The 13,311-nt window shown below is 49.9% G+C and overlaps 6 protein-coding genes across 6 annotated transcripts; 4 read left to right on the top strand and 2 right to left on the bottom strand.

The window, feature by feature from the left end:
• Positions 1-64: 64 nt before the first annotated feature.
• Positions 65-1,228, top strand: BJY04DRAFT_225120 (uncharacterized protein; the record flags this gene model as incomplete). The annotated part of the gene is made up of 1 exon (XM_073718141.1): positions 65-1,228. A coding segment is annotated over one exon (1,164 nt), but the record flags the coding sequence as incomplete, so codon positions are not given.
• Positions 1,229-3,375: 2,147 nt separating this feature from the next.
• Positions 3,376-4,998, top strand: BJY04DRAFT_212142 (pyridoxal phosphate-dependent transferase; the record flags this gene model as incomplete). Its single annotated transcript, XM_073714504.1, has 2 exons — positions 3,376-3,968; positions 4,011-4,998. 2 exons carry the CDS (start codon positions 3,376-3,378, stop codon positions 4,996-4,998), a joined length of 1,581 nt encoding a protein of 526 aa, XP_073564178.1.
• Positions 4,855-6,525, bottom strand: BJY04DRAFT_204021 (alpha/beta fold hydrolase). Its single transcript, XM_073713433.1, has one exon. The coding sequence runs from the start codon at positions 6,269-6,271 to the stop codon at positions 5,255-5,257; it is 1,017 nt and encodes a 338-aa protein (XP_073564177.1). The 5' UTR covers positions 6,272-6,525; the 3' UTR covers positions 4,855-5,254.
• BJY04DRAFT_204020 (putative pyridine nucleotide-disulfide oxidoreductase) lies at positions 6,513-8,461 on the top strand. Its single transcript, XM_073713432.1, has one exon. The coding sequence runs from the start codon at positions 6,744-6,746 to the stop codon at positions 8,409-8,411; it is 1,668 nt and encodes a 555-aa protein (XP_073564176.1). The 5' UTR covers positions 6,513-6,743; the 3' UTR covers positions 8,412-8,461.
• A 472-nt stretch (positions 8,462-8,933) lies between these two features.
• BJY04DRAFT_204019 (uncharacterized protein) lies at positions 8,934-9,360 on the top strand. The gene has a single exon (XM_073713431.1). The coding sequence runs from the start codon at positions 8,950-8,952 to the stop codon at positions 9,289-9,291; it is 342 nt and encodes a 113-aa protein (XP_073564175.1). The 5' UTR covers positions 8,934-8,949; the 3' UTR covers positions 9,292-9,360.
• Positions 9,361-9,755: 395 nt separating this feature from the next.
• Positions 9,756-10,512, bottom strand: BJY04DRAFT_225115 (uncharacterized protein; the record flags this gene model as incomplete). The annotated part of the gene is made up of 4 exons (XM_073718140.1): positions 9,756-10,019; positions 10,076-10,158; positions 10,246-10,300; positions 10,345-10,512. The coding sequence occupies 4 exons, from the start codon at positions 10,510-10,512 to the stop codon at positions 9,756-9,758; spliced, it is 570 nt and encodes a 189-aa protein (XP_073564174.1).
• Positions 10,513-13,311: the final 2,799 nt, after the last annotated feature.

The following is a 13,311-nucleotide window of genomic DNA, read 5'->3' as shown; positions in this document are numbered from 1 at the left end:
GACCTTCGGGGCGTTCGTTGCCCATCCATCAATCTTGAAGGAGAAAAGCCTAACTTCTGAGTAGTATCCACCGCCCAGGAATATTTCAAGCAGCAGACATAGAGCGCCACAGGCTGCAGCATCGCCCACCCGCAGGTCAAGGGTCAAGAATGGTAAACAGGCCGGCAGAGAGACCACCTCGACGTTACCGTCACCGTCCGCATCGGCCAATGACTCCTCGACGACAGCAACTCCTTACAGCCAAAACTTCGAGCAAAACCTAAGCGACCACCAGGTCTACCTGCCCCGGCGCCAAATCCGGGACCGCAACAGCGGCGGCAATGGCAATGACAAAGCCGACAATCTCAGCACCATCAGAAGACGGCTAGAAGCGCCCCGACGCTCCCTCGACCCAACAACCTTCCCCAAAACCGCATATGGTCAGTTCACAGATGCACACTGGGCCGCTACAAAGGAAGCAGATATTACAGCCTCCGCATTTCCCTATATTGAGGGTAACCCGACTACTAACTCCCTGCAACAATACGCCAGTCGCGACACCCGCTTCACAAATCTCGCCCCGCTAACGGACGGAACAATCTCCCAAGCAAAGCCGGACATCACCTACGGCGCACGACCAGAGCAACTGGATGGCGAGATTCGCAACCAGCTCAACAAACAGATTGTGCCCTTCACAGACAGCAGTCTCCCAGTAGCACCCAACTTCTTCGTCGAATTTAAAGGGCCAGCTGGATCGTCCGCCGTTGCAAACCGACAGGCCTGCTACTACGGCGCGCTGGGAGCTCGAGCAATGGATGTTTTGCATTCTTACCAACCCGCGCATGACCAGAAAGACAATCAGCAGCAGCAGCGGCAGCCCCCTACCTCGGTGTCCGAGGTGTGTAACGACGCCTACGCAGTCACCGCGACATATCTTCATGGTCAACTGACTCTTAATTCCTCGCATTCAACGAAACCGGCCGCTGTGGATCAACAGGGATGTCAAGGCCGACCGACTTACATCATGACCCCGCTCCGCTCATTCTCGGTCGCGAATGACATCGAGACGTTCTGCGCCGGCGCGGCTGCATATCGGAATGCAAGGGACTGGGCGGCGGAGGCGAAAGACGAGGCGATTGCGCGGGCAAACAGGCGGCTCGCGGAGGCGAGGGCTAGCCGTGCAAATTTGGAACTCGACTTGGTGGTTCAGGAAGAAGGGCAGGGAAGAATAGATCCTGTCCTCGTGTAGGCTAACCGAAACATTGATCCTTGAATGTGGAAATGTCCTACGACAATGTGCCGCTCGTTTGGAAGCTGTTGCATCAGATTTAACAACCTAAACATGGTTATCCTTGGACGGCGGAATGGGGAGGTAGGTCTTGCAAAGGTGAATGAATTGTCAGAGAACGGGACTTGAGATGCTGCAAAGCGACGGATTAGCGACGTTTAGCCGAGTAGCTACTCTCCGGCTAATGCGATCGTGAGGATGTCAGTGTGACTGCCCAGCTTGTGCAGAAAGTCTAACAAATCACATAGAAGATTTACAGCAGGTCTGCAGATAGGTAGTATACGGACATGGCAGGATACCGAATGACTAGGATGCCATTCTGGTCCGCAGGCTCTGTTTCTCTTGAGGATAGATGACCATGAGGATACTCAGCCCCGAAGCCGGTGTTATATAGTGTCGGTAGTTATCGACGGTCGTGCAACGCAGACTCAGTCCGAAACAAAGTAGTGCGACTTGAGGTTCCTTCGCAGCTCTTGCTGTCGACAGCATCGATTACAAACGCAGCTTTAGTAGGAATAATGGTCTCCATCATCCATGGCTGTTTGCTTGCTGATCGGAAGGCGGCCCGAGCCAAGGTGGCTTGCTGGCTCCGCATGCGCTTGAATGATTGCAACGAACGTGGCACGAACCGTTGTATCTCTCGAGATTGCATTTCTTCAATTTCACATTATGCGGGTCATACCGGTCGTGATCCCAGACCCAACCGGACGGTTCGCCTCGCGACACTGGTAAGCTGACTCGATCTCGAGTCCTGCTTCGAGTCCTGCGTAACATCGTGGCAGACGGTGGCAGTGAGTAATCCGATCCTTCAGCTAAACTTGACGAACAGCGATGTACCAGTGAGATTGACGCTATGTAGGTCGGTGCACTGATGGCTCGTGTGAACCCTGCAGTACCCCGCACGCTCGCCATTCCTGTCTGCCCCTCTACGACCAATGCCCCTACATTCACCACTTCTTCTTGAACTGCCTCGGTCATGCCGTATACGTATGCGTAAGCAAGAGCTGAATAATGTGCCATGTACGACTTTGACAAGGCCAGAGATGACCCGATGATGTCTCAAATGGCTATCTAAGGCGCCTCCTGCAGTCTGACGCACGCCGGACCGAACGGCATCTCCTGCCAGGCACCTGCTTATGCATCCTGCTGCTGTACAGAGATTCCATCTTCGCCTGCTTCGGCACTTGTTCAGGGTGCTCACCAACCGTCACTCGTCACTTGTCCCTTCCAGCCGTCATGCACTGTAGATGCAGCAGGTGAAGTAGGCGAATCAGGCTACCTTGAACGTTGTTGTTTATCGTCACATCCAACAGCGGTGGCCAACATAAGCCAGAACCTACGCGCCGCCTCCTTCTGCAGAGCCATCATCTGCATGGTTGACACCAATCGCGCGGCGCCGATCGTGCTCGCTTCGATGAACCGTGAACAACAGGACGGGGTTGAATAGCCCTGCTTCGCCACGTCAGTGCGCACAAGGATGGCAGGATTCCATTCCTTTGGGAAGCCCGTTTTTCCGACTAGGATACCAGGGTCAACGGCGAGTCTCAGCCATCGCAAGAGCAGCAGGTGGGTGACACTGCCCCTTGTTTAATTCCGACAGACTGCGAGGAGCGGCGTACGGCACCGTGCAAGATAGGGTGCCACAGTTAGTAGTAGCACACGCAGTGTAGGGATTGGTTCGATGAAATGACCTCAGTTCTCAACCAACCTGTTGGAGGCTGAGAGACGGGTATTGGTGCAGATCCTGGTTAGGTCCAGCTTGCATGTAACGGCTATCGACCAGTTCGAATGTCGACTGGGTGGGAGCATAACTAGCCTATGGTGTCTGCAGTCTTCGGAAATAACCAGTCAAGGATACGCTTGAGCATACTGATTCGCTCGGTTCTCTCGCCAACCGGCCACTCAAGTCGAGAGATCGAGGCTGGCGCTGACCGGCGCACACCGGATTGCTTGAAAATGCAGCATCAGCCGACATGCCAACAGGAGTGCGAATACGTGCAGGGGGTAGATGCCGGGATTTGAGGCTGGATGTCGAGTCCCGAAATGAGATGTATTAAACGGTGACGGTCCTTGTGGCTACTCAGGCAAACATGTCTACCATACCCACCATGACCGATTATACGGGAAAGAGCGTGTTGACTCCAACATACAATGAGAGAGTAGAGGCGGTCCGCAAGACTGAATATCCTACTCTGGAGGATGTCATTTACCTTGATCATGCGGGGTCTGCTGTATACGCCCGCACTCTGATCGAGTCCTATGCTGCTGACCTGCAAGGTACGCTCTATGGGAATCCTCATTCTGACAACACTCCATCTCGGATCTGTGGGGCCCAAGTGGATGCCATTCGGATACAGCTGCTTCGTTTCTTTGGTGCCGACCCTGAGGACTTTGAGCTTATCTTTACTGCCAACGCTACAGCCTCGATCAAGCTCGTGGGAGAGTGCATGTCACAGTATGCCAAGTCACAGGGCTCCCTCGGAAAGAAACGGGGTTTCGATTACGTATATCACCAAGACTCTCACACGAGCCTGGTTGGGCTTAGAGAGTTAGCTGCCGCTGGAAGCATGTGCTTGTTGGGAGATAAAGCCGTCGAAAACTGGGTTGATGGAAGACCAAGCCAATGCTCCCGAAGAAACGTGACTCTGTTTGGCTATCCAGGTCAGAGTAACATGACAGGAAGGCGGTTACCACGGTCGTGGTAGGTGTCTCCTCCCTATAATTGAGCGTACTAACTTTTCAGGCCTGAGAGGGTTCGCAGAAACCGACCAAACACGTATATCCTATGGGACGCCGCCGCCATTGCCTCTACCTCGTTCCTCGACCTCTCCAACGCAGACTCTGCCCCTGACTTCACCGCCGTATCACTGTATAAGATCTTCGGGTATCCTGATGTCGGCTGCTTGATCGTACGCAAAGCCGCGGCCAGCGTGCTGTGGCGAAGACGATACTTCGGAGGCGGAACCGTCGACATGGTAATCAACTCACCATCACCTCGAGAACCATCATGGCACGCACTCAAGACACAATCGCTGCACGATGTCCTCGAAGACGGCACCGTGAACTTCCATTCCATCATGGCTATACCGCACGCCATCAAAGCCCACACTCGACTCTTCGGCAACATGAACGACGTAGCTTCACACTGTGCGTTCTTGGTGTCATATCTGTATCGGCAGTTGATATCCCTCCAGCACTCGAACCAGTTTCCTCTCTGCCGGATCTACACCGGTTCGTCCCAGAACGGCTTCGGCAATCCTTCTCTCCAAGGCCCGACCATTGCCCTCTCCATCCTCGATCCATTTGGGAACATCCACGGCTATGCCGACGTTGAGCGCGAGGCAGATGCACAGGGAATATTCCTCCGCAGCGGCAGTGTCTGTAACCCCGGCGGCATGGCATACCTTGGTTGGGAGCGGATGGAGGATATGAGGGCTGCCTGGGACGCGGGGCATCGCTGTTCAAATCCTATCCAAGAGGTTGGTGGCCAAGCGACGGGTATTGTCCGGGTTAGTCTGGGGGCGATGAGCACGATGGCTGATGTGGAGGGGTTTGTGGAGTGGTTGAGGAGGACGTATGTGGATCGGGAGATTGTGTTGTCTTGTAAGGAGAGGTTGGGGTCCGAATGTTCGTGTGATGTAGTCGAAAAGGGTGTTGAAAAGGCAGAGTTGGGTTTGTTGCGGGGAGTTAGGAGGTGTGTCCGATTGGCGTTTTGTAGAGGGTTGAGGTAGACGCTGCAGTTGATTGTTTGTCCTTGTCGGGTTGCTGTCAGTCTAGACGTGATCTGAGAAGCGTTGGGCGTGTACGTAAAGGTGTTTGGCGAATGTGTAGGAAATGTGATCCATCGGCAGATCAGAGAGAAATTCACGAGTTGAGAGAGCTTTCAGGTCATCCAATAGCCCATGGCAATGCAAATCTTACCATGGATCTGAGGTGAGATTTCTTAATAATAGTACAGAGGCACTCGGGGACACCAATAGCATCCACCTAAGCCGAACCTAACTCCTCTTTCCTCCTCAAAGCAGCTGCAGGAATCAACTCATCAAGCATCTCCTCCAAATACCGAGCAACAGTATAATGCGTCTCCCCCTCATAGACCCTCAGCACAGCCCCTGGCACCCTTTCGGCCATATACCTAATCATCGCAACCGGCGCATTCCTATCCTCTTCGCCATGCCAAATCCTCACAGGCTGATACCTCACATCCTCCAATCTAAACCCCCAATCCTCGCTCAGCAGCACAGCCTCCTGCACAGTCGCTGCCGAGCCCTGCCGAAAGGCCTCAAATACCATCCCCAGAAGCATCTCGCGCCGCTTATCAATATCCAGCTCGGATTTCTCAGAGGACTCCTGACTCTCGAGCCACATGTTGATTCGATTTGTCACAGCCTGAGTGCTAATCGCCCACCGGAGAACATTCACCGTCCCGTCAATCCCATAACCAAGCAGGCCCGGCGTCCGCCTCGCAAGAAAGGCAAATAAACGTCGAGAATAAGAAACATGCTCCATCCCTGCCTCCCATGGTCCCCCACTCGCTAGTAGACCGACACCACTCATCCGCTCTGCATCAAGGAACCGCGCACAGGCGAGCGCGTACGGCCCGCCGCCTGACCCGCCTAGAACAGCATACTTCGATAACTCAAGATAATCCACAAGAGAACGGATGTCATCTACCCAGTTAGGAATACTCCGATTCGATTGATACGTTGAAAGGCCGTACCCTGGGCGATCGGGTGAGATTAGCCTGATGTTCTTTTGGAGTGCTGTGGTGTGGAGCGCGGAGGCTTCGAGGCGGGAGCTTGGGAAGCCGTGCAAGAATAAGAGTGGGTGGCCTTGAGGTGAGCCGTATTCGGCGAAGGAGAGTGTGCGCTTGGAGGGGAGTTCGATGGATTGGTGAATTTGCACTGGGGAGGGGGTGGTGCTGGTGCTGGTGTTGGTGCTGAACACACGGCTTGGTCCTGGTAGAGCTATTCGCGCAAAGGTCCTCGGCTTTATGTGTCGCATGTCAACTAGATTTGATACTGGTAATGTTGGGTATAGAGAACTGCTGCGACGAGCCCTGTATTTGAGTCAGAGGTGCGGCTGATGTTGGGAATGGGAGGGATGCGATGCGCCGCATGGCGCCAAATCGAGCATCGCCCGCTTGACTCATGAGCGGGGGGCGCTGGAGCGTCAGGCGTTCGGCATTCCATCTCAGCCAACATCTCCTTCCTACAAGATGGTCTCTTCCCCAGGCGTTCGATAACGATCGAGATAAACTTGTCAAATTAATTTATTGATTGTTTATCTAGGCTATCTGCTGTCCACTGACCGAGAGCGCTTCCAGCCACGGTGGAGGCGGTGAGGTCATTATGCCTTCAGGGACAACCGCGCTGTCCGGCCCCTCCGGCTACTCCGGAGTATATCTTCAGATCCTTCAACCCGCCATGTGCCATGAGATTGAAGGCAGGGGCATGAATTGTGAGCGATAGTTACGATGCGGCCACTACTCAGAGTCCTCCCACGCTCCCCATCAACGCTACCGACTCACTCCCCTCTACATTTCCATCTACACCCGCAACGGACTTGCGTCCGAACAGTAACAACCGACATCCTGCACAAAAGCCAAAACGCAAATGGCAAAGAACGCGTCGTGATCCTCGGCTCCGGCTGGGGCGGATACACGCTCTCCCAGAAACTCTCTCTGGAAAAGTTCTCTCCTCTGGTTATCTCTCCGCGCTCATACTTTGTCTTCACCCCGCTGCTGACCGATACAGCGGGCGGGAACCTGGATTTCAGTCACATCGTCGAGCCAGTGCGCGATCCAAAACGGAAATTAGATTTCGTGCAAGCAGCCGCGAGGAAAGTAGATCTCGATCGCAAAGTGGTGCTTTGCGAGCCGACGATTGTGCGCAGTGGCGTTACGGAGACGCATACGGATGAAGAAGATGATGTTACCCCCAGTGGGAGTAGTACCAACGCAGAGGCCGAAACAACAAAAACCGCCGTGACCAAGAAGACGAAAAAGTGGGAGACCGGCGAGCCCTTTGAAGTCCCCTACGACAAACTCATCATCTCCGTCGGCGCAATCAGCAAGACCTTCAAAACGCCCGGCGTAAAAGACAACGCCATTTTCTTCCGCGGCATCGGCGACTCGCGCCGCGTCCGCCGCCGCGTGCGAGAATGCTTCGAGCTCGCTGTCTTACCTACAACAAGCCCCATGATGCGGAAGCATCTTTTGCATTTCGCGATTGTGGGTGCGGGCCCAACGGGGACGGAACTCTCTGCTTCGCTAAGAGATTTCATCGCTGGTGATCTTATTGCCCTGTATCCGGATCTACAGGGGATTCCGCGTATCAGTCTTTATGATGTTGCCCCGACGGTGCTGAGTATGTTTGACGAGTCGCTTTCGAAGTATGCGATGGATACGATGAAGAAGGAGGGCATTGATGTGCGGACGAGCCACCATATCAAGGATCTAAGGTGGTGGGTACCTGGAGCGGAGGGGCCGCATGAGATGGATCCGAGGAGTTGCTTGACGCTTACGACGGAGGAGGAGGGCGAGGTTGGTGTCGGGATGTGTGTGTGGGTCACGGGGAATGCGATGAATGAGCTTGTGAGGAATGAGTTGACTGGTGTTGATGTCTTTCCGGGAAAGTCGGCAGTTGTCAAGGGTGGAGAAGGGTCGTATGGCAAGGGGGAGTGGTCATATAAAAAAGCCCCTAAGACCGGAGCGCTGTTGGTTGATGGGCACCTCCGCGTGCAGCTGGAGAGTAAGCAGGGAGGAACGGCGGTGCTGCAGGATGTCTTTGCGCTGGGTGATAATGCGGTCCTTGAGACTGGGACGCCGCCGGCGACAGCGCAGGTGACCTCTCAGGAGGCAAAATGGTTGGCGACGAGGCTGAATAAAGGGGATTTTGAGACGCAGCCGCATTTCTCGTTCCATAATATGGGGACGCTGGCGTATATTGGAAATGCGAATGCGCTGATGCAGCTGCCGGAGGAGGATGGGAAGCATCTCCCGCAGAAGCTGACGGGGAGGATGGCGTGGTTTGTATGGAGTTCGGCGTACCTGACTATGACGATTAGTTGGCGGAACAAATTTAGGGTTGCGTTTCGGTGGTTCTTGAATAGGGTGTTTGGGAGGGATATCTCGCGTTATTAGGGTTCTGGTACGTTGGTGGTATATAGAAGCAATATAGACTTGGATTCATCACTCCTCTTACTCGTATTCCTCCTGTTTGAGAAGTTAATGGATAAAATGGGGACCGGATAACTGCTGCAGGGGATACTCCAGGCTCTTGTTGATAACCAGGAAGGCAAAAGAGCAACTCGATACCACGTGAGGTCGATTGTTGGTCTTGTTTTGATTTCCTGCATCATTCCGCAGCGTATTTGCATGTCCCTCTTTCTGAGATGACAAGCTGGTGAGAACAGGGCAGCAGGGAAGTCTTGCAAGTGAATTAATACGGATACTCTATGTAACAAGCCTACCACCATGGGTGCTGTATATCCAACAAAAGAAATGTGTGGGGTACGTAATTTGGTTGTACTGTTGTAGTACATAGACTCATAGAGGCCCGTGCCTTAACCAGTGGAGCTACGGTGGACCAATTATGTATTGCATTTTGAACTAAAAATAACTAGGTGCTAGAGCTGTCAGTGCCTCTCCTGACGGGTGATCAGAGCCAGCCATCTTTCGTATGGAGGTAACTTCAAACATCACCTCTCATCCCTTAAGCCTCCTGCAACTGCCTCTTGGTGATGCCAAAATGAGCGCAGCAAAGCGCATAGTTCTCCGTGTCCCAGAATACGACAAACCTGAAGAGTTCGTCGACTTTTATTTCACGAAATTCCCCTGCGGGGCAGCATCAGACAGAACTCGCTACTTTGTCCACCTTCAACCACCGAGTGACTTCCCAAGACCCAATGCAAAGATTCACATTGTCGTCGATCTGGGAATACAAGATCATGATGGCAGCCTAGACCAGGAATTTTCACATGAAGTTTATACCGTTCGTCGCGGTACCAATGGTGAACCGTGAGTATTAAGCCCTTCTTCATACGCATCGATTGATTTATTGATTCGAGTGTAGACAGTTATATGCCTATAGAGAGCCTGTAAAGCGCAACCTCATTCGGAAGATCCGAGTGTACAGCGACGACTTTTACCCTTGGGGGCAAACCACAATGGATCTAAGAGCCAAATCTAAATAGTTCTTGCTCTCTATTTCTTTGATTTTCTGTGCCTTTTGAGCTTTTAAAAGAGATATTTGCCAATTGAAATTTTTCTTGGCCGTGGGTCACCTGTTTTTTGATGATCAAAAAGGTGCTGGAGCAGACTGTTTCCAAACTGCTATTTATTTCCATTGATTTACTACTCTGCGTGCGTCATACCTGCGTGCGTCATACACCCAAGTTTATTCCACCACAGATTTCAAACGCTCGTACCAACTGCAGCTGACGGACTCAGAGGTTGGTATCACATAAATATCAGGCACACGCCCATCTAATGGCCAATAAGGGCCGCAGCAAGAGTATGATACGCCCTACCAGCCGCCTCCTCAATCTCTCGCGCTGAGCCAGAGCACCTCTGCTTGTGTAGCTGGTCATACAGCGGCTTCAGAACCGTGTCATATTCCGGGTCGAAAGAATTGCGAGAATCGGCAGCTGCACTTCGGATGTTTCTGCGCAAGTCAGGAACCGTCGAGAGCTCAGGGCTCCCAAGCACAGTGGTCAGGAGCGGGGCGGCAGCGATGAAATTTTTTGATAACTAAGGCCAAAAGCAACGTTTATTAACAAGCTTTGCTGCAGGTGTGAGGTTGTTACGCTTGAGAGACCGGGAGAGGTCTCCTCGGGAGGTATGATTGTCATACCTGGGTATAGAGCGGCACTAGGGTCTTGCAGTCCGACTGGTCAAACTCCTAATAGAGTTAATCCATGCGAGAGGGGCGCTGTGTATAATTTGTGAATCCTTACCTCCTCCCTTAACTATCTACCTTGAAGCTCCGCAGCTATGTTGGCACGGGCGATGTTGACATAGACATTGATAGCCTACGTTTGTTAGTCGAGAGCACCGAGAGGTCAAGATCAAATACTAGTTGATAATCTTCGGGTTGTTCAAGGTAGGCCTCTGCGTCAGGAACCATTCTGGCGCTCTCGTCGACGGCTATTTGAAGTGTGTACTCACTCTTCTCTCTCGAGATGGCAGCTGCCAGAGCTGTGGCTCCCATCCAGGAAAGAAGAAACAGGGTATGAAAGCGCATTGTGGTCGCGTTTGTTGGTACTTCGTGTTGAGCCAGGTTTTGCAAGTGCGAGGGTCAAGTCAAACCCTTATATGCCACGATATCATGGTCTGTAGGTCTTTGAATGGCTCCTTGCAATAACAGCCCTGGACCTGGAACATCTTCCAATCTCGGCAGGCTCAGAGGCCGACCATCAATGTTCTAGACTCTCCTCGAGCTGTTATCTGCACTGTCCATGCTAGATCATTGAAGGGGTGCAACCATAAGCTATCGTCGCACAGATTGTACCAACACTTGTCCATGCTTTGTGGGAGTCCGGATCCGGCGAGGATGTGGTATCGAAACAGACTCGTGAGATCTGGCTCTCAAGAGAGTGCTCTTGCGCCGATTGTTGAGTACTCCGTGTATCATTGTGCTGGCCCGGCTTCGTTTCATGTGTGATCACTCCAGCTCAATGTCGCAACAGTCACAGAAACCATTGCAGTCGCATCCTCATGGGCTTCATCGGCTAGAGTTACAGCTGAATACTTTAAACGCCAAGACAAATAGTTCAGTTGATTGATGTGCTCGAGAACAATAGGTTGATGAGCTTGGCAAGAGTTGCGACGATCGGTTCCCCGCAGCATTTCAGTTGACAGGCCAGTCTATTTTCGTCCCCTCGTGTTGCAAATAGTCCAGGTGGGACTCGTGTGGCAAGACGATATTATTATTAGGGTGCCAGCAGTCCACTGGAGTTGGACTAAACTCACGCACGAATGCAGGGCTCGTTCTTGTTATCCCCAAGCAACCTACTTCACCGGATATATATAATGGTGCGAAAAGTAGGCAGGATATACACGAACCACGGGAGCTTGGTCTCACTTGGTTTTGTTAACAGCGGAACGAAATCGATAAATGTACTGAGCTGTACAATTATTAACCGACCCCTCCGGAATCCTACGGTGTCGCGCCTTAGCGCGACCCCGCCAGCCACCCGGCGGGTACAGCCACCCGGCCAAAATTTTTGTAGAATCAACGCCTCAACTTCAACACGCGATATCTTAATAATAATATGCCCAAATTTAACAAGGAATACGAGGATTAAATCTAGAAGGTGATTCGCGCGTTAAATACCTAAGAAAAGCTAAATATCACCCAAACTACTACTATATTCGATATAAAGCCGCGGACGCTTAATACGCGATAGAAAAGGCGCGGTTCCTTAAAAGATCAAGATCCCACGAACTTAAAGCTATCCCCAAGCTAGGATAAAGCATTTTACTGTTATTTAGACTTTCTAGAATAGAATTTAATAAAGGCAACACCCTAAATAGCTAAGGACGCTGTTAATTTAATTCTTAAAAAGGCCTATACAGGAACTAGTAATCCCTTAATAGTTAGCCTAAAATAGTTTAATTAGTGGCTCGAAAGGCACCCTTAGTATAAAAAATACTATAGTAGAGCTATAAAACTTGATCAGAAGCAGGTAAAGAATTGTAAGGAAATTAAGGCATAGTTTAACAAGCTATACTAAGCTATTTAGGGCTTCCCCCCTAAAGATATATAGAATTTCGACGAAACTAGCTTTTAAATTAGTGTCACCAGGGATTAATAAATAATTACTCGCGATATAGATTCTAAGAAACCTTATATTAGCCTCTCTACTAACTATAAATATATTAGTATTATTAAGGCCATAAATACAGCTAGATAGTATGCTCCGCCAATTATTATTATAAGATCTCGCTATATTTTCTTGGGATAGTTTAAAGTCGGCACTATTAATAGAGAGTATTATATAAGATACTCTAATAATAGTTATATAACAGATACACTAGCTTTTATATAAATATAGAACTTCTAGCATAGTACGTACTAGTAATAATATAATATAAAAAGCCTCTTTATCTGCGACAGCTACGGATCTTATATAATATTTAAATTTATATAGTTCTGCGAGCAGCATAAGATTATTATATTCTTCTTACCTTTATATATAAGTTATTTCTTATAGCCGCTTGATATTAGTGTATTTTCCGCCTATAAGTAGTACTATTTAACTATAATTACGGTAGTAATATACTCTAGCTACTTAAAGTTTACAAAAGTTAAATTTCTCTATACCCTAGGGGAAATTTATATTAAAACTCTTAAGAAAATAATTATATAGCATAGCTTTAAGCTAACAGGCATATATCCCTTTAAGTCTTTAGTTATTCTAGATATATTACCTGCTCCGCCCGCGCCCGCGATACCCTTTATAATATAAAGTTACTATATTAAATTAGCAGGTAGTATACTAAAAACTACAGAAAAATTTTAATTAATAAGAGATAAGATAGTATATCTATAAGGTATTAATTATGGCTACTTTATAGATTATTTAAATTAGCTAGTAAAGAGCGCGGTAAAGATAGCTTTATATACTAAGGCGCTTGAGGATTAAGTTACTAAGTATACTAAGGCTAATAGGGCTCGCGCTAAGCAAGCAACAGCTTCCAAATAATATATATAAACTAGCAGTATTATCTCGAGTCGCGATATTAAAAAAATAAAGAAAATTAACGAAAAAATCGATAAGGAAAAGGAAGAAATAAAGATAAGGGCAAAGTACAAGCGTTTAATCGCCGGACTTTCGGATAAGTATATTTAACAGGGAATTATTATAAAGAAGTAATAATTAAGTCGTAAGAAAGCGACGAACTAGAGCTCTTGAATCCATGTATTTACAGCTTCATATCTTTAGAATTCGTTAAGATAATATTATTTGAATAGTTTCATCCGAACAAGTTGGCCGGGTGGCCGTACCCGCCGGGTGGCTGGCGGGGTCGCGCTAAGGCG

Source organism: Aspergillus karnatakaensis (assembly GCF_047715665.1).
Source record: "Aspergillus karnatakaensis strain CBS 102800 unplaced genomic scaffold BJY04scaffold_115, whole genome shotgun sequence".
NCBI classification, from domain to species: Eukaryota; Fungi; Ascomycota; class Eurotiomycetes; order Eurotiales; family Aspergillaceae; genus Aspergillus; species Aspergillus karnatakaensis.
The sequence above is the reverse complement of the archived record's forward strand: the minus strand, read 5'-3'. Positions and strand labels throughout refer to the sequence as shown.